The sequence below is a fragment of the Dermacentor albipictus genome, chromosome 1 (genome assembly GCF_038994185.2).
Source record: "Dermacentor albipictus isolate Rhodes 1998 colony chromosome 1, USDA_Dalb.pri_finalv2, whole genome shotgun sequence".
In the NCBI taxonomy this organism is placed as follows: Eukaryota; Metazoa; Arthropoda; class Arachnida; order Ixodida; family Ixodidae; genus Dermacentor; species Dermacentor albipictus.
Genome location: NC_091821.1, coordinates 225,653,160 through 225,672,314, shown reverse-complemented (window position 1 = coordinate 225,672,314; position 19,155 = coordinate 225,653,160). Strand labels below are relative to the sequence as shown.

Genomic DNA, 19,155 nt, shown 5'->3' with positions numbered 1-19,155 from the left:
AGTTAAGCATTGTTAGGTGCTAACTGTGTGTAAAAATGCAAATGCAGAAAAATAAACCTGCCTACTTTTCTGTTAGAAACACCCTTTGGGGCAGCATATCACCCAAGTATTGCATGCTTGTTTTTTTATTAAGTAAAGATTTAATCAACCTTAGACAAGTCTTGGCAGTCTTCGTTTTTATGATACAGTTAAACCAAAATATAAAGAACATGAACACAATGAAGTAAATATAAAGTTTAGTTGATCATGCTTTATTTCAGTGGTGTATTCTCCTCCTATAGACCTTTTTCACAGTGATCCCAAGGTCGCCGCCATGTTTGATCATGTGGAGACTCATCTATTGCCTGCACAGTAGTCTCCATGTTCACTATGAATGTACAGGCGTGGCCACTACTAGCAGGAACATGGAAGCCCGTGGCATGCTACTCGGAGCGTGCCACCACCCTAGCCTCATAAAGTCTTGTGACACAGCTGCAATCAAATTGATTGACGAAAAGCCCGGTGAATCGTCTGCCGAGACTTCACGAGGCACAGTTGGGGCTGCTCCTTGGAGCGTTGCCGCGGGTTCCTGTGTTCCCGTGTTCCCACTAGCAGTGGCCGTGCCTGTACATGTCACTGGTGTTGCTCAGAAAACCACTGTTTCGGCAAATGTCGTAGACAGTGACTGAGTGAACTACTCAAAGCTTTAGCCACAGCTTCAGAGGACATGTGTAAACGCCTTCAGAGCTCATTATGCATTGTACAAACTGTACGAGCACTGTTGCGGTGCTTGTACTGGAAGTGGGGCTAGAAATGTATTCCAAGCTGGCCAGACTTTCCACTTCTGATAAATCAGGATGAGTGTCTTTTGCTCTTCGTTCTACATTTGACAATTATTTTGTAGCAGCGCCTTGTCATGTTTCTGACTCGGTAACGGTAACATTCCTTGATGCGGTCACTATCTGATTGTTTATTTTCTGCCTAATCGCTCACGGGTGTGCTCAGTGGTGACAGATTTGTTCTGGCTGCATACTAGAGGGGCTCGGAGCAAAGACGTACTATTGCTAGTCACAGAGAAAAAAGTATTGCTCCATGTCGCTAGTCACTCGCTTACTCTGTGGATCATCGCGAAACGTTCAGCTTTGAACTTACGTGTGCTGAAGGCGTTGATGAACAAAATTGCCACCATGTCGACTGGCATGTTATCAAACCTTTGATTGCCGAGTCCATACTAAGCAGCATTGGTTAAGCCTAGAGGCATAAGCAGTGTGGCTTGTGGAGTGGCTGGGGACAAGCCATTGTGGGAAGCTCGTTGCCAGTATGCTCGTGCTCGTATACTTAATCGGTGATCGAGCGTGAGGTAAGATGCACAGGCTAGACTAACAGCTGTAGTAGCAAAGTACGGATCCACGTGCAGTTGCCTCGGTGCCCAAAAGTGTTGGTAGCGCGTGCATGTTTTGGCCTGTGGCAAGCCAACATACTGATCCTGCACAATAACACTGATCACATGGTTGGTTATAAGTGGCAATCAATAGCATGTGTATGTAATATATTGTCCCCGTACCTCCTAATGGCACAAACGGTTTGTCAAAATCTGCAGATGACCCTTTGCTGGCCCATCGGAAGCATTCTGCTTATGTTTCTTTTGCATAAACCTGATTGGATCCCCCCCCCCCTCCCAATATCTGCATGTATGCTTCTAATAAATATTGGACACAACATTTTTGTGTCTGATGCAACTTCATAATAATGAGGTTCGACTGTATAGGTTTTTGTTGAGTATCATGTGTAACAGCATAATGATTTGCTTGTTGTAATGTGTCTGGAATGAGTAACATTGCTAACACTATATTTTATTTTTTTAGGTGGACATATACAGCTTGGGTGTTGTGCTGACTGAGCTACTGTGCCCCTTCTTCACAGTCCACGAGCGCCTCACAGAGCTCGCAAAACTTCGTAATGGAAGTCTGCCATCAGCACTAAAGGAATATTCACAGGACATGGTATGGAATTTGCACATAAGTCATAGTGAAGTTTACTGGCTTATTTAGAGCAGGTAGCCTCTTTTTCAGTGGTAAAGAATTTGTTTTCAACTGTTCTGTTGGTGTTTATTTCCATTTGCACTTATTTTGAGTCGGCTTGTTCTGGGTGGCAGCAGGGGAGGTATTCCGTAAGTGTCCACGTAGTGAACATGTCCTTTTCATCTACTGCTGAAGTGCTGATTGGATGGGGTCACCTGTTTTCTTCTGACGCGTGCCTTAGCCCAGCCAATCAGAACTTCAGCAGCAGACAAAATGGACATGTCCACTAGGTGGGCACTTACAGAATTCACCCTGATTTTATCCCTTGTTCATTTCTAGCCTTTGTCCAATGTTTGCAATGTTTGAAGTGGTTGGTGTCATACCAACAAGCCTGGATATCAGCCATTTTGCTTTTTCTTACTGTGTAAGCAGCGCTTCTATTTCTACAGCATCGTTGAGCAGTTGTGTGTGATGTGCTATTGAAATGATTGCTGCATTTGTTGCCGTGATGGAGCACACTTTCAGCATTAAGAGCTGGGTTGAGTGGCTGTTTGGGCAGCTCAGACAATCCCAAGCAACCACAAATATCCTTCCAATGTCCTATGGATATCCGTTTCTGATATAACATACATCAGATGAACGTTCGCAAATCTCCAACAGACGTAGAAACAACTTGATTTGGGTAAGTTGGTTCAAGACAAAGACAACAATAGAAAACTGGCTTCAAGTATTGGTTCAGGAAGGCAAAGACCACTGCAAAGACTGCAGTTCTCTGTAAGAATACATGAAGCCTTCAGGGCAGTCAACTGAATTCTTGTGGCAGCATGTAAGGCTTTCCTTGGGGAAACCAAATCCGAAACCTAGGCATTCTAATAACGTCGCCACTCTGGGTGGAGTGAGTGTTCCTGATGGCATGAAGGTTGTTCTCTGCAAAGGGCCAAAATTGAGCTATGAATTGCACTTGTCTGCTCATCAGTTTCTGGCCATGGCCAGAGATGTGGCAGACAAGGCCAATGAACATGAAGGGGACCACGCAGCCAGAGAAAGCATTGACAGTGTTCTAAAGAATGTGCAACACAGGATGGCACCTAAACTACCATTTAAACAAGTGGTGTCCTGGATGAGGGACAACAGCATGAATGTCCTGCAGTCCGACAAGGAAGGAGGGTTCGTCGTCCTACCAGAATTCCTCCTAAGAGAGAAAGCTGCCAAAGCAATTGCAAAGAAATTTCAAAGCAGTCTAATTTGATCCGAAAAAGCAAAGAAAAGCTTCTCTCGAGCTACTTGCAGGTCTCAATCTGGAACCTCTAAAGAAGATGACTAGCAAAGCAGAATCTGGGTTTCTGGAGGTGTTCTTTACATGCAAAACACATAAGCCGAACCACCCATCAAGGGTTATTGTGTCCGAAAAGACTTCATGGCAATTGCATGTCGGACGGTTTTTGCAAAGCCATCTAAAGAAGCTGCCAGTGAATGAGCCCTACCGAGTGAAAAGTTCTAAAGAATTTGTGAGTGAACTAAGGGGACCTTGGGCTGCAAATTATAATGGTATCAATGGGTCTTTTGTCAATGTGGAAGATCTTCCTTCCTTCACTTCCTTGTAACAGTTTGCTGGTTGCCGTACGTGAAGTAATCAGTGAAACAGGCAAACAATAATTTCAAAACTCGGTAGGTATAAATGCTGACAATTTCATAACGCTCTTAGAATTTTATCTTCAACCAACAGTCATGAATCATGACGGAACTTTTTATATACAACGCACTGGGGGTATTTGTATCAGTTCATCCATCACACCCTTGCTTAGTAATACATTTTTATCTAGTATTGACCAACGCACTTGCGATGCTTTTGTTGGCTTGCCAGTTATGCGCATTTATCGCTACGTGGATAACTACCTGGTTCTTCTAAAGCAGCGGCCTGGTTATTGCTTTGACCAAGAAGTGAAAAATATTCTGAGAATTTTCGGTATGCATGGTGGGCGACTAAAATTCACCTTTCAACTGTCGAGTAAAACTAGCATTCAATTCTTAGATATTGTTGCAGGAAGAAAGCAGGCCCAGGACTGTAAAATAATGTATATTTACTACTGGCATATATGGCGTTCAGGCAACGGCCAGTCTTCGTCTTCCTCTAGTTCATGTCACCTTCTTTCCCTTCATCATAACATCACCCTCCTGGCGGGGTTAGCTCCATCCCAGTGCAAGTTATAGAGCCTCACTTAATGGAGGGACATAGGGCTTGAGCCTGGCAACGTGAACAACATCGCTGGTGACGTTGGGAGGCACTGAAGGCTGACCGACTGGGGCGATCCCATATGTCACAACGGACAGTTGACGTAAGATCTGGTACGGACCAGAATAATGGGAAAGTAGTTTTTCCGACAAGCCAACGTAACATGAAGGCATCCAGAAAAGGACAAGGGAACCAGGGGAAAAATGGTGTTCCCGGTGCTCAAGGTTGTAGTGTTGCTTTTGAGAAGCTTGCGAGACTGTGAGGTGATGACGGGCAACCTCTCGGGCCTGGGTGGCTAAGGCAATAGCATCGCCAGCGTAACCAGAGCTGGGTGATTGCACTGCGGAAGGTAACAATGTGCCGAAAGGCAAGGTGGGGTCGCAGCCATACAAAAGGTAAAATGGTGAAAATCCGGCAGTGTCGTGATGGGGATGGGATGGGATGTCGTGATGGAGTAATGTATGGTAAAGCAATGGGGGGGTCTCAGTCGCGGTGATCGTCGGAAATGTACATGGCCAGCATTTCAGTTAGTGTGCGGTTGAGTCATTCGGTGAGGCCGTTCGTTTGAGGGTGGTACGCGGTAGCAAGCTGGTGTTCTGTAAAACAGGAGCGGAGCAGATCATTAACGACCTTCAATAGAAAGTAGCGGCCGCGATCCATGAGTAACTGACGAGGGGCGCCGTGGTGCACGATGACGTCGTATAGTAAGAAGCCGGCGACATCCGTAGCGCAGCTGGTTGGCATCGCTCATGCGATGGTATATATCGTGGCATAATCTGTTGCTACAGCAATCCATTTGTTTCCTTTAATGGAAATTGGAAAGGGGCCAAGGAGGTCGAGGCCCACACGGAAGAAGGGCTCTGTAGGGATATCACTTGATTGAAGCAGACCAGTAGGAGGCATAGCAGGCATCTTCCAGCGCTGACACAGGTTGCAAGAAGCAACGTAACGGAGCACAGAGCGATAAATGCCGGGCCTGAAGAAGTGGCGCTGCAGGCGGTCGTAAGTACGAGTGATGCCCAGATGTGCAGCAGTAGGAACGTCGTGAAGTTGCTGGAGCATGGCCAGTCGAAGGTGCTTGGGAACGAATAGGAGGAGCTCTGGGCCATCAGGACGAACGCTATGACGGTATAAAGTTCCATCGCGCAAGATGAACATCCGTAGGGACGGGTCATTGGGCGACGAGCTCAGGCGTTCCGTAAGTGTTCGAAGAACAGGATCTTGGCATTGCTCATCGCCAATATGGAGGAAGCTGGAGAGGGATAGAATGCTGATCTCCGAGTCTGTATCGGTATTGTCCGGTTGATCCGCGGGATAATGAGACACAAGCAGTCAGCGTCTTTATGCAGGCGCCCTGACTTATACATAATAGAAAATGTATATTCTTGTAGACGCAATGCCCAACGTGCAAGTGTACAGTTGGGTCCTTCAAAGAGGAGAGCCAGCAGAGTGCATGCCTATCAGTTACGACACAGAAGCTCCGACTGAAAAGCTACAGCTTAAATTTCGCAACCGCCCATACGAGCACGAGACATTCCCTCTCAGTAATGGAGTAATTTTTCTTGAGCATGGTAAGAAGGCGGCTGGCGTAAGCGATGACACCGGCTTGGCCCTGTTGACGCTGAGCGAGAACAGCGCCGATGCCATGACCACACTCGCATCCGTTCATACTTCAGTGGGCGCAGAAGGGTCAGAGTGTGACAGAATCGGGGATGTGGTAAGCCATTCAATCAGGGTAGAGAAGGCTTTCTCCTGCAGTGGTTTCCAAGAGAAAGAGACATGTTTCTTAAGAAGGTCAGTGAGAGTGTGAGTGATGTCGGCAAATTTTTTCACAAATTGCCGGAAATAAGAGCATAAGCCCAGAAAACTACGGTCATCGTTTGTTGAACAAAATACAGGAAAATTTTGCACGGCGTGAACTTTCTGTGGATCAGGTTGGATTCTGGCGGGGTTTACGAGATGGTCAAGCATGTTAATTTCACTGCGACCAAAGTGGCACTTGGAGGAGTTAGCTGAAGCCCAGCCCTGTGTAACACGGAGAGTATGGTTATGAGGCGCCGCAGGTGGCTGTCAAAGTTAGGAGAAAACACAATCATATCGTCGAGGTAACAGAGGTATGCAGGCCACTTCAAGCCGCATAAGAGAGAGTCCATCATGTGCTCGAATGTAGCTGGTGCATTGCATAATCCAAAGGGCATGACTTTAAATTGGTACAGACCATCCGGTGTGACAAAGGCAGTTTTCTCGCAGTCCATCTCATCGACGCTAATTTGCCAACAGCCAGAGCGGAGGTCAATTGATGAAAAGTATTGGGATCCGTGAAGGCAGTCAAGAGCGTCATCAGTGCCAGGCAGGGGATAAACATCCTTCTTTGTTATTCTGTTGAGGTGACGGTAGTCAACGCAGAAGCGCCACGAGTTGTCTTTTTTCTTTACTAAGACAATCGGTGATGCCCACGGACTGGCTGTTTCAATGATGTCCTTGTCCATCATCCTGTCTATCTCTTTCTGTATGATGGCCCTTTCTGTTGCGGAGACACGATATGGCTGCCTATGAATGGGGCTGGCGTCACCGGTGTTGATGAGATGCGTGACAACTGACGTCTGGCCCAGTGGACTATCGTCTAAATCAAAGATCTCCCGATAAGATGACAGGAGGTGACGAAGAGCTGTTGTTTGCTCGGGAGAAAGGTCAGGGGCAATTGTCTTAAAAACATCGTCCGCAGGCGTCGAGTACGAAGGAGTGGGTGGCAAAGTGCCATTGGTACTGAGGAAGGATTCAGAGGTCAAAGAATAAATCTCAAATTCTTCCAAAGGAGGGATATGTGCTATGGCGATACCGTGTGGCAGCACATGCGACGAAAATCCAAAATTGAGGATGGGCACGCGAGCGCAGTTTTCGTGGATCTGTACTAAGGCGCTCGGTAAGGCAATATTGTGCGACCAAACCACGTCAGTAAGCAGCGACAGGACGTACTCGCCATCAGATATGGGAGGACAGGGCATCAGGAGGACATTTGTAGCTGCCTGTGGAGACAGCCTTGCAAACTCAGCAGAACATAAGCGGCGTGAAGCACAAGTTGTTGCGTTGGCAGGAAGCGGCACATCCAACTGTACAACTTCTGTGGAGCAGTCAATTTGGGCAGAGTGTTTCAAAAGGAAGTCGAGGCCGAGAATTAGGTCATGCGGATAGTGCTCAAGGATGATAAATAAAACAATGGTATAATGGCCCCCAATGGTCATACGTGCTTTGCACATTCCAAGAACAGGTGAAGTACTCCCATCGGCGACTCGCACAGTGCGTGGTACGGCAGGCATTAGAACCTTTTTGAGCCTTCAGCGGAGAGCAGCGCTCATAACTGAAAGCTGTGCTCCTGTGTCAACAAGAGATGTGACAGGAACGCCATCAACTTCAATGGCCAGTAGGTTTCCACGTGTAGGCAGGGTCAACAGAGGATTTGTGGGCCGGGTAGGAGGTGCAGCTTCACCTCTGGGAGCTGCACCGCCTAGTTTCCCGAAGTGAAGCGACCGGTTGCATACGGCGGTGAAGAGCAGTGAACGAGAGGCAAACAGGAACTACAACCTTGCGGAGACAGGGAGTGGCTGGATCTTGGTGGAGCACGGTCGGCGTTGATGTTCCTAGTCAGCGTATAGGGCAAGAAAGTATGATTGTCTGGCACTTGGCGGTAGTGACTTGGACACGACCACCAAGGAGGTGGCAACCAGTCGTTGAGGCAATGACGGACGATGTGTCCAATACCGGAACAATTAAAACAGATGGGTCTATCATCTGCTGTGTGCCAGTCAGCTGGGTTGCGACGGAGTGGCAGAAAGCTTTGCGTCTGGGAGCGAGCGGCCGGAGAAATCTGGTAGGTGTTTCTATAGTGGGCCGAGCAGAGATGGAACGCCCAAACTTGCTATTTCCTCCCGAACGACCGCTTGTATAACGGAGATAGTGGGCACGCTTTGCCGACAGTCGGAATGAACTGGAGCTGGAGTCATGGCCTCAAGCTCACGGCGAACGATGCGCGTTATATCTTCCAGTTCTGTTGGCTGAACGAGCCACGGCAGGTCTTTGCAAGAAGATGTCGCGGCGGTATTGGGCAATCTGTAGAAAGCTTGAGCAACGTGGTGGCCCTTTGCTTGTTCGAAGTGCCGGCACTCCTTTATAATTGCATCCACAGTGGCACAATCCTTACACATCAGGAGATTGAAGGCATTGTCTGCATTACCTTTTAGTATGGGACCAATTTTGTCTGCCTCGGTCATGTTGTTATCAGCCTTGTGACAGAGGGCCAGCACATCCTGTATGTATACGACAAAGGATTCTGTGGACGTCTGAGCACGGCACGCAAGTTCTTTTTTTGCTGCTAGCTGACGACCGACAGGTCTGCCGAACAGGTCTCGCATTTTTTTCTTTGCAGACATCCCAGCTCGTTAGGTCAGCTTCATGTGTAACGTACTATTGCTTCGCAGTTCCTCTCAGATAAAATATCAGGTTTGCTAGCATCATTGTTGGATCCCACCTGTTGTTGTCATACAACGTAAGCCAGTCCTCGACTTCGGCGTTGTCCGTGCTACAAAATGTCCCCGGGTCTCGCGGATGAGTGAGGATGACCGTTGGTCTGGGCTACTGAGGCGTTGTTGCTTGTGTCGGTTTATTTGCCATTGTGGCGGCAAATAGATGACGTCCACTGCGAAGTTCCGTGATTGTACCCCACAGCTTCCACCAAAATGTTGCAGAAAGAAAGCAGGCTCACGAGTGTAAAATAATGTAAATTTAGAACTGGTGTATATGACGTTCCGGCAACGGCCAGTCTTCATCTTCCTCTAGTTCATGTCACCTTCTTCTTTCCCTTCACCATAACAATATTAATCTTTCATTTGCTTCAAATCACCATGTTTGCTGGGCTTATCAACCTAGGTCTAAGAAAGGCATGCTTCCCTATGACAGTGCTCATTCGAAACTCGTGAAAAGAGGAATAGCCATCTCCTGTATTCAAGCTGCAATGAACAAATCCTGTGAGCACCAAATGAAAAATAGTCTCCTACTGCAGACAGAACACCTAAAAACAGCCGGGTACCCATCTTCCGTCATCACAGCCATGTGTAAAACACTCCTTTAAAAAATAAAGCACTTTAGAAGAAAAATGGAAAACCAGGAAAAAGAAAAGATATTTTCATGTAATAGAGAGTTTTAGAATAGGGGCCCCAAACATTTTGGGGCCCCAAAGAAATAGCGTCGAACCCACTGCGCATGCGCGAGACGCAAACTGTGTTTGGGTTTTATGTTGGGAACGCTATTTCACCGATTTAGCGGGAGCTCAAATAGCGTTCCCAAAAGCTTTGCGTCAACAAACATGGCGGCACCCATCGAAGCGACGGCTCTGACCTAGCACCAAACTGGGTTCGAGTCGCGGTAACGAGTGAAGTTCGCAAGCTAGGAGAAGTGACTGCAGTTATCGCTTTCTCTCAACTAGCGGATGTTATGAAGATTGATTCATTAGATGCCGCTGATTCCGAATTCGAGTGTGGATTTTATGGCTCGTAGGCCTAACACGGCTAAGCTTGGCTGGTGAAGGCACGTAAAGTTGGTTTTGTTGCTCAAAACTAAGCACAACTAATTGTTTGCTGCTTGAAGAATAACCTCTAAATTGTAATTAAACGCAAATACACGCAAGTCAAAATTACTATTCATATCATAAAATGGAATATTTTATTTAATTATTTTTAATCGTTTTTCTTAGACGCCGTAGTGGCGCTGTCAGCGCAAGACGCTATCCGCAAACGCAAAGCCCTGTTCTAAAACTCTTCACTCCTGCGTGCCCCATGGCTAACACCCGCAAAGCTGTTTGGGGCCCCAAAATATTGGGGCCCCTATTCTAAAACTCCCTAATACCATATGTTCACAAGGTATCCCATAATGTAAAGAAAGTGGCCAATGGGCACCAAATAAACTATTGTTTTCCGCTCCCTGTAAACTCTTGAAATTAGAAATGGTATGAAAAATTGGAAATGCCAGGAATGCACCACAAATCACGAAAATCAATTCACGAAGCCTACCTCTGACGTCATTTATGTAAGAGGTAGACTTCGTGAAGCAGCTATAGTGCAATGTATTCAAGCACCCAACCAATGTTATATAACAACTGGTCAGGTGCTTCAATGCATTTCACTGTCGCCGCTCTGCTGCAAATGAACAGAAAGGGGGGGGGGGGCACACCAGATTCAAGATACGATAAATATTTTACTGCCACCTTATGTTGGGAAGTCCTCAAAGCGCACATGAATACTGTTCATAGCAACAAATATACGTGCTGATAAAAAGAAAATTTGCAGATCTAGATATCATGACCGAAGTTAGAACAGCACGAAGGCAAACAAAAATAGAAACTCCTTTCAGCATGTTAGAGTCTAACTAATGTGGGAAAGACAACTAAATGAGGTCTCATGTGATTATTATACTTATTTTACCTATTTTACTTTCTTGTACTATCAATCCTTACCAGGATACATTAGAGAGTATTAGAATAGGAGCCCCAAAGAGATTTGCGGCTGTTAGCGTTGGGGCATGCAGGAGTGAAGAGTTTTAGAATAGGCCTTTGCGTTTGTGGATAGTGTCCTATGCGTGCTGTGCCACTATGGTGTCGAAGAAAAACTATTACAAATAATTAAATAAAATATACCATTTTATGATAAGAGTAATTTTTGACATTCGTGTTTCCACATTTAATTACAATTTAGACGGTTATTCTATTAGCAGCAAGCAATTAGTTGCACTTAGTCTTGAGTAGCCAACTTCACAAGCCTTCACCAGCCAAGTTAAGCCGTGTTAGGCCTATGAGCCATAAAATCAGCAATCGAATTTGTAATCAGCAACTTCTAATGAACCTATCTTCATGCATGCTAGTTGAGAGAAAGCGATAACCACCGTCATTTCTCCTAATTTGCGAACTTCACGCGTTACCATGAATCGAGCCTAGTTTAGTGCTAGGTTAGAACCATTGCTTCAATGGGTGCCATCATGTTTGTTGACACAAAGCTTTTGGGGCAGCTATTGGGGCTCCCACTAAATCGGCGAAATAGTGTGGCCAACGCAAAACCCAAACACAGTTTGCATCTCGTGCATGCGCATTGACTTCGACACTATTTCTTTGGGGCCCCAAACGTTTGGGGCCTCTATTCTAAAACTCTCTATTATAGGTGCATGCTTCAGAATAAAGAAAAAAACTCACAAGTGAGAATGAACATGTGGTGGAAACTGAAGACAGCACAATGGCAGTGGAAGTGTAAGCATCAAGGCTTGCCTAATACAGTAAGGTATGAGAACTAGCTACACAAAGGACGGCAACAAGGTGGTACGAAGACAAACACTGTCTTCGTCCCACCTTCTTTGCCGTCCTTTGTCTTGTTTTACACCGATTAAACAAGATTACTTTATACAGACATAAACAACAGTCTACACAGACTAATGTAAGATATCATTCAAACACAATTATGATAACATGTCAGAAATAGAATACATTTTCAAAGATAGGAACATATAAAATGTGATGCATCTGCAAACTCATTGGGAGGGAAAGGTTTAGCACAGAAAGCTAGCACTGCCATTTCTGCTAGTTCAAGGAATTTATGTATTGTTTAACTATATTTAAAATTTATTGTGCATACAAGGAGAAGCTTTGTAAGAAAAAGAAAAGTTATGTGCATCACACTTGAAACTGCAAACATTTAGTGCTTTGGCTACAAGAATGATATATCGAGACAGTCATTACACATATCCATAATTAGATATGGGTATTTCCACCAAAAGTGAATTTTTTATAATGGTATAGCCAGTACTTGCACGTAGTGATTGTAGAATACTGAATTATTTTTACCTCTTTAAAGAAGAATACATTCAATTTAATGCTATAAGGATCTTTAACTCTTTCAGGGTCGATTTTTTTTGCCATATGCGACCGCCCAAGGTCGATTTTTTTTTATTGCAGATTTAAATTCTTCAGAGGGACCTATATTGAAAAAGTATTTACTGTAATTCTTCTAGGGTGACCGTAAAGTGAGAAAAAAATATTTTGCGTTGCTATATATGTATTGATAATTTATGAATAACAACAATAAAAAAGGAAATAAACGTATAATTAAAAATTTGATGCATTGTTATACACATAGTTGAAGGCTTAGAAAATGCGCGCACGAGAATATTTCGTAGGTCTCAAATGTTCTTGCTCTTACACTAATATTTGCGTCCATAGTATAATCAAACTGCGTAGGTGAGTGCACTCAAGAAAACTGTATGGTTGTGCTCCCGTCGAAAAGCAAAATGTGTGACAAACTCCTGCTAATCTTTATCTTAACGCCAACCATAGACAATTAGCTTTAGAGAGTCTCCAAAAAAGAAAAGGAAACGCATGCACGGTGGCATCCTTCATATGTGCACCCCTGTGAGCAATAAATGAGCAAGTAACAGGCGGTGGCCCTCTGAGAAATTAGTAACGAGATAGCTATTAATTTTGCAAGTGCAAAAAGCCGAAACCGCCTGTGGAACCAAACCCAAACTAATCGCCGCGCCGCCCGCCCATGCGTGCCAATGTGCGAGTGGTAGTATATAGATGCGCCGGAGCAAATAGCTCTAAAACAAACCATGCAACAAAAACCCAGAGAGGGAGACACGAGAAAAGAATTCCGTGTATTCCCACAGAGTGGCAGCACATGCCAGGAAAGAAAAGGTTAGGAAAATGGCATGCTTTTAAACCTACAGACGGCGGCGTAAATATAAGTCATTGTCCATTTTGGACTCGTTCCCGGCTCCGTATATTTACGTCATTGACCCTGAAAGGGTTAATGTCATAAATTTATTTTGGCTCAAAAGGTGATTTTGGCTCGTAAGGCCCTTGAATTTTTTTTTTTGGTTTAATGTGACGTGCAAAATAAGAAGGAAACTAGAAGTGCTTGTCATGTGACAGTTCTTTTGCGGCTCAATGTGCGCACGCACGGTCACATTACCACTCTCATTAATGGACTTCCGACTGTGGATATGTGCATTCTTTCCAGTCATTCTAACCTGTCCAAAGAAGCATTATTTAATTGTTCAGACTCCCATTGCAGCGCTACCCAGTGCCTGTTCATGACAGCTACTCCTCATTACTACATGTATATTATAATGTCACCCTTCCCCTTGCTGTTTTGCTTGCAAAAGGTGACAAAACCTTGGTAAAGATGGATCCCTGTGTTGAAGCATTAGTACTACTAAAACCTTTAAAACATTTCTTAATTATTGTTCACTGACAATGAAAGGTTTAGCAAGTTTTGGAATTGGAATTATAACTTCAAATCCAAATGCTTAACAGTGAAACATACCCTGGTGATTTTTATGGCAATGGCACCAAGCAGAAAGAAAATGAAGTTGTAATTAAAGGGGTCCTGAACCACCGCTCGACGACGATTTCTTGTCCAACTCAGTGAACAAGGAACCCGTACGCGGTTCCGAAACGTCAGATTATTCGTCAGACTTGGTCAGTGACCGTAATTCCTTCATTTCCATGCCTGACCAGACGAACTTTCGTCGAACCCTTAATTATGACACCCCTCAGGCTTGGTGAAAAAATGCAGCCCTCGGATAGCATACGCTTCTGTGAACTTCTCAGCCAAATTTTGCAGTCATGCGCAGATGGGGAGCTCACAAGCAGAGTGCAAAGTCACATATTTCTCAAACACTTTGTTTTCAAACGAGAACTTCTCCTTGCCCGCTTCGAAGCTGCCAGCAGCTTGCATATGTCATCATATGCAAGGTTCCCATAGATGGCTGCTATCAGCTGATAGCTGACATCAGTCAAGAAGGGTGTTTGAATCAGTCCAGTTCTTCCTGCTGTTACTGTGTGTATTTATTGATGCAGTTTAATGAACATGCTAAAGTAATCGAAAATTTGCTTTTGAATTTCAATAAGAATTACATATTTTGAAAGAAGCCGACTATTGTCTGCTGATGCTCGGCTGCCGGCGCAGGAATTAAACTTGCGCCACTCTTCTTATTGGTGCCGTAGCTGTTGGGCCTCACTTATTTATATTAGTTTTGAACACTCAGCTAGCCTCGAACCAACCTAAAACTTTTTTTTTAAGTCGGACTGAATGTACACTCCTGGCTGCTCCTGGCTAGATGCGTTGGCAGACATTGTTTCATATTGAGCTATTGATGGTGCTTCAAATTGTGCAAGTTGGGTGTGGCTACTATCTGTCGGTCAAGCTCGTGCAGGACAAAGCCAGTCGGCAGCATGTAGCATGGCCAGACTGAAGCACATAAGTGTGAGAGTGCACTCCAGCCCATTCTTGCACAAAGCAAATGTTGTGCATATGCACTACAGTTGCATGTAGCTAGGGCCTGCAACATAGCATTGATACCATGGCCGCCACAGGGTGCCGGGCCGAGTCTGCTCGCTGAGCGCACTGTGGCTTGCTGAGGACAACTGCATTTGGGACGTTGTAGGCACCAAAATCGGTAGTAGTGATGTCCACATGAACATTCAAAATCAAATTCGAATTGTGCGCCACAGTGACGTTCAGTAAGTGGAGTGTGGGCACACCCTGCTCCGCCATGGCTCTTGAATTGCAAGGCATTGAAGAATGTAGCGGAAGCACCGTAAGGGGGATGAAAGGTGATCTTTGATGGTCAATAGCTCCGCTTCTCCTGAACACATTGAAGTAGTTTTTGCTGCAAAGTATTTCTGAAATGGTCTAGTTTAACTTCAAATGCATTTCTCAACTTCAATAAATAGTTTTTTGGGGCCCCTTTGATAGTGATATTTAAAAGAAAGAGCATTGTGTACAGTTGCATAACGTGTCTATAAAAAAAGTGTGTAAGCTTTGTGTTACCTTTCTGTCATTGTGTTGCAGGCGATAGCCATTTCGGCAATGTGCCACAGTGATCCTAAAGAAAGACCAAGTGCAAAAGAACTCTTGATTTCGCCACTATTCATTGCCAAAGACAAGGTGAGCCACAGATTGGAACTGTATATTTAGGGCTGTTTGAATATTCTACATATTAATTTAAATTGAATACTGATTGCTCATGTAATTAGATATGACTTTCAAATGCATAGTGTTTGTATTGCAGATAACATACCGTATTTACTCAATTGTAACGCGCCCTCAATTGTAACGCGCACCCATTTTTTGTGACCGAAAAAAAAAAAGAGAAAAAAACACTTTTGATTGTAATGCGCACCCGTTTGCCGTGACCAAAAAAAAAAAGAAGTCCTTTACAGTACCATGCACCTCATTCTTTCATGAAGAAATACAACTTTCTCTCAATTGGAAAAAACTATTAATCGAGTTACTCCCAGTGCACTAAAGTTGCGATAAATGAAAAAAGTCACAGTTTCACCCGAAAGGTGAAGCGTCGATTACGATAGCAGATAAGTACACAGCTATATGAAAAGTAAGGATGGTAGTATTATCGGCCATATAATCTTCTAAACATTCGCTTACTTGCTAAATTAACAAGCATGGTGTCACGTGTGCACAAGCAAACATGAACACGTCTCACTCAATGACCGTGGAAACTCTTTATCAAAACGCTCGAGCAAAGAAGTGCGGTAGCAGGAGCGAGGGAATCGACCTTTGTGTGTCCTCTCACTTCACTGCGAACTAAGCAACGAGAACACAGCACGGTGCGCCTAGATGTGTAAGCTCTTGTCTCCATCGCAGATCGCTTTCAAGATAGGGGCCGCGCGGCCGTGCCATAAGTAGCAGCCGCCGGTGTAGAACATCTCTCCTGTTTGCACCAGTCCCGCACGCAAGTTTCGAGAACACCGAACGCCCATGATGCGGTCCGATTACTGTCTGTCGCCGCACACGTGATCGCTTTCCTTTTAATTGCGGCATTGTGATGAACTCGGCATGTCTTTGCAGTCGACACTTCCATGCTGATAGAGCAAACGCAGAAAACAGGAAGACGGACGGTGCATTAACCTAAGCTAAAGGAAGCATTGCCTAAGCACGCATACTGCAGCACATAAAGGAAGCTACGGCAGCTAGGCTTGAATCGCGTACGAAGCAGCCATTTTGAAATGCCGATGGCGATATGGTACCATAGATTTAGGGTCGTACTCATTTCTAATGCGCACGCAATTTTTGTACCCATCTTATAGGAAAAAAAGTGTGCATTAGATTCGAGTAAATACGGTAAATGGCTGAATAGATAGCTTGAATTAATGCTGTTGCAGCCACCATGTTTGAGTCCTTATAACGGAACGAAAAATCCAATCCACTACCTGCAGTTAATTTCTGCCTGCATTATAGAAGCTTCAAGTGGGACTCCACTATGACATCTATGGCATCATGTCCAAGCTATATTGCTGCCAGTGTGGCCTCCAATATCCATATACATAGCAACATCCCATGTTTCCCAAGTCACAACTGGTATCGGCACCACATCAGAGTACACATGAATTGCATTGCATCAGGCCTGCTTGCTCTTTGGTGTAAAAACTTGTTATATACTTCACACAATGAGTTCGATAGCTGTGGTACAAAATGAGTAGCTTCCAGCATAATGCATTGTGCCCATTATTCATTGCTTGGCAGTAAAAGTAAATAGAACAGATAGAAATGGAAGTTTTGTAGGTGTGGCAGCAATCTATTGATAGAGATAGACCTGACTGAACGACACGTGTGTGACTGAACAACTGAACATGACTGAATATGGCCGCACTCGTCACCTCAAGCTCCACAGTTGTCTGTGTCAGCATACTATCTTGAACGGCACAATGGGCTCCCACACCACAGGGTGGCAAGCACTCCAACCTATATACTATAAAAGCCAAAGTAGGCAAGCTGCATGTTCTCCTCTTGTCCACTATAAATACAACATTTACGTAATTAGCCTCTATACTTTGCCTACGTAACATTTTCTGGTGGAGCTACAGTGTACACCGTATTGCTTCAGGCAAAGATACAGCAGCAAAACGGAAGTGTAGCAACATTTGTGGAAGGTATGTCTTGCCTTTTCCAATGCACAGATCCCTCTTTGTAGGAGGATAAAATGTTGGGGCTCTTGACAGTTGGAGTTACGCAGGAGCTTTTTGCTGCCTTCTCCCATGACTCTCTTGCTGTGCCTTTGGAGCGCATGAATTGCTTGCAGAGACTCATAAGGCTTGCCAGTTGGGAAGATCTCCAAATGCTCCAAGTAACTCCAGCCTTGGTACCACAACTTTGTTATGAAACTGTTTGTGAAGAAATCTGGCAAACTTTCTTAGACCCAGAACGTTACAAACAGCCGCCCATGCCTCCACGACAAAGCACAGGACGTCCTGTGGGATGGCATCTCAAGGTTGCAAAAGCATAGGCACAAAGAGATCCTCAGCTATGGTGGCACCACTACGGGGCCTCAGCAGAAGTTCGGCTAAACATTCAATCACTTGTCCTCACTAAATTCCAATGTTTTCTTAAATTTTATAGGTGACACTTAATAAAATCCTCAAGGCAGGCAGTCTAGTGAAGGTGTGAAGCGGTGAACAGGGTGAAAAGGGAGGGCTGCTTGCTCGGTACTTGGTGCCAATTTTATATCTGGAAAAATGGAGGGGGGTGCTTGCACAGGTAATGGGCACTTGCTTGGGAGTTCACGATATATCATGTTTTATACACATCTTACAAACGCGAGCTCTCTATCAAGCCTGAAAAGTGCTCCTTTCCAAGAGCCTGGCATTTAACTGGCCCCTGACAAATTGGTTTACATCTACAATTTCCCACCAACCACAGACAAGGCTGACCTGTCCAGTGCTTCCTTGGTCTGTGCACATAGACAACTCCTTGACGAAGTATCTCTATAAGATTGCTGGACCTTTGATGTGGCTTACGCATGACAATGTACCTTTTCTGTGGGTAGACAAGCAACGGCACTCATTCAACAAATTGCACTATCACCTACAAGCTGCTGCAGTGCTCACTCGGCTCATTTAAACGCCGCCACAGAAACAGAAATGTGCACCAATAACGTAGGCCGCAGCACCGTTGTTGTGAAGTGGCGAGGCAGCATGAATTATTTATGTTAGCCGCAGTCTCGCCATGGCTGAGACCAACAAGCCCATGGCAAAAAAAGAGTTGTTTGGGCAATTAGCGCTTTTCAGCCCTGCCTTAACAGCAGAATGTTTTGGGCTGTCGGCAATCTCCATCCCCTGTGTTGGCTTGCTACTCAAGAATACTTTGGACAAGACTACCTTGTTACAGACTGTGCTCACAGAAGTACAACATTACTGTTGTCTGCCGACCCAGAAGGAAGCACAACAATGCTGATGGTCATGTGCACCACTTCCAACAATTAATTAATTAATTAATTATGGTGTTTCTACGTGCCAAAACCACTTTCTGATTATGAGGCACGCCGTAGTGGAGGACTCCGGAAATTTCGACCGCCTGGGGTTCTTTAACGTGCAGCTAAATCTAAGTACACGGGTGTTTTCGCATTTTGCCCCCATCGAAATGCGGCCGCCGTGGCCGGGATTCGATCCCGTGACCTCGTGCTCAGCAGCCTAACACCATAGCCACTGAGCAACCATGGCGGGTAACACTTCCAACAAGATTGGACCCTGAGCACAACTTGCTGTTTATTTTTGTCAGCACCATCAGGACAGCTGAGCACCATCATGCAAACTAAGTTGTTACCACTTATTGATGTTGCATTGATGTTGGTATATCTTGCATGCCGGCATGTTAAGCCATTTGTCATCGTACTGAATGTGCAACAATGTCCTTTACAAGAAAAGCTGTGGAAGCGACCCAGAAATGTATCTGCTTGTATCATTGGTGTTGTGCCAACAGATTTTGCAAGCTTGCCATGATGAGCCATGTGATGAGCCAACTTATGGTTCGCTAGAATGTTAGTCAGGGTGCGTCAGAATTATTTGTTGCCCCAGCTGTTTTCCTTCAC

The 19,155-nt window shown here is 44.9% G+C and overlaps 1 protein-coding gene across 1 annotated transcript in view; it reads left to right on the top strand.

The window, feature by feature from the left end:
• LOC139054231 (eukaryotic translation initiation factor 2-alpha kinase 1-like) overlaps window positions 1-19,155 on the top strand; it is a 92,426-nt gene that overhangs the window by 67,010 nt on the left and 6,261 nt on the right. Inside the window, exons 14-15 of the mRNA XM_070530936.1 lie at window positions 1,845-1,982; window positions 15,123-15,218. Coding sequence (XP_070387037.1) covers window positions 1,845-1,982; window positions 15,123-15,218 — 234 coding nt within the window. The remainder of the gene's footprint in view (window positions 1-1,844; window positions 1,983-15,122; window positions 15,219-19,155) is intronic.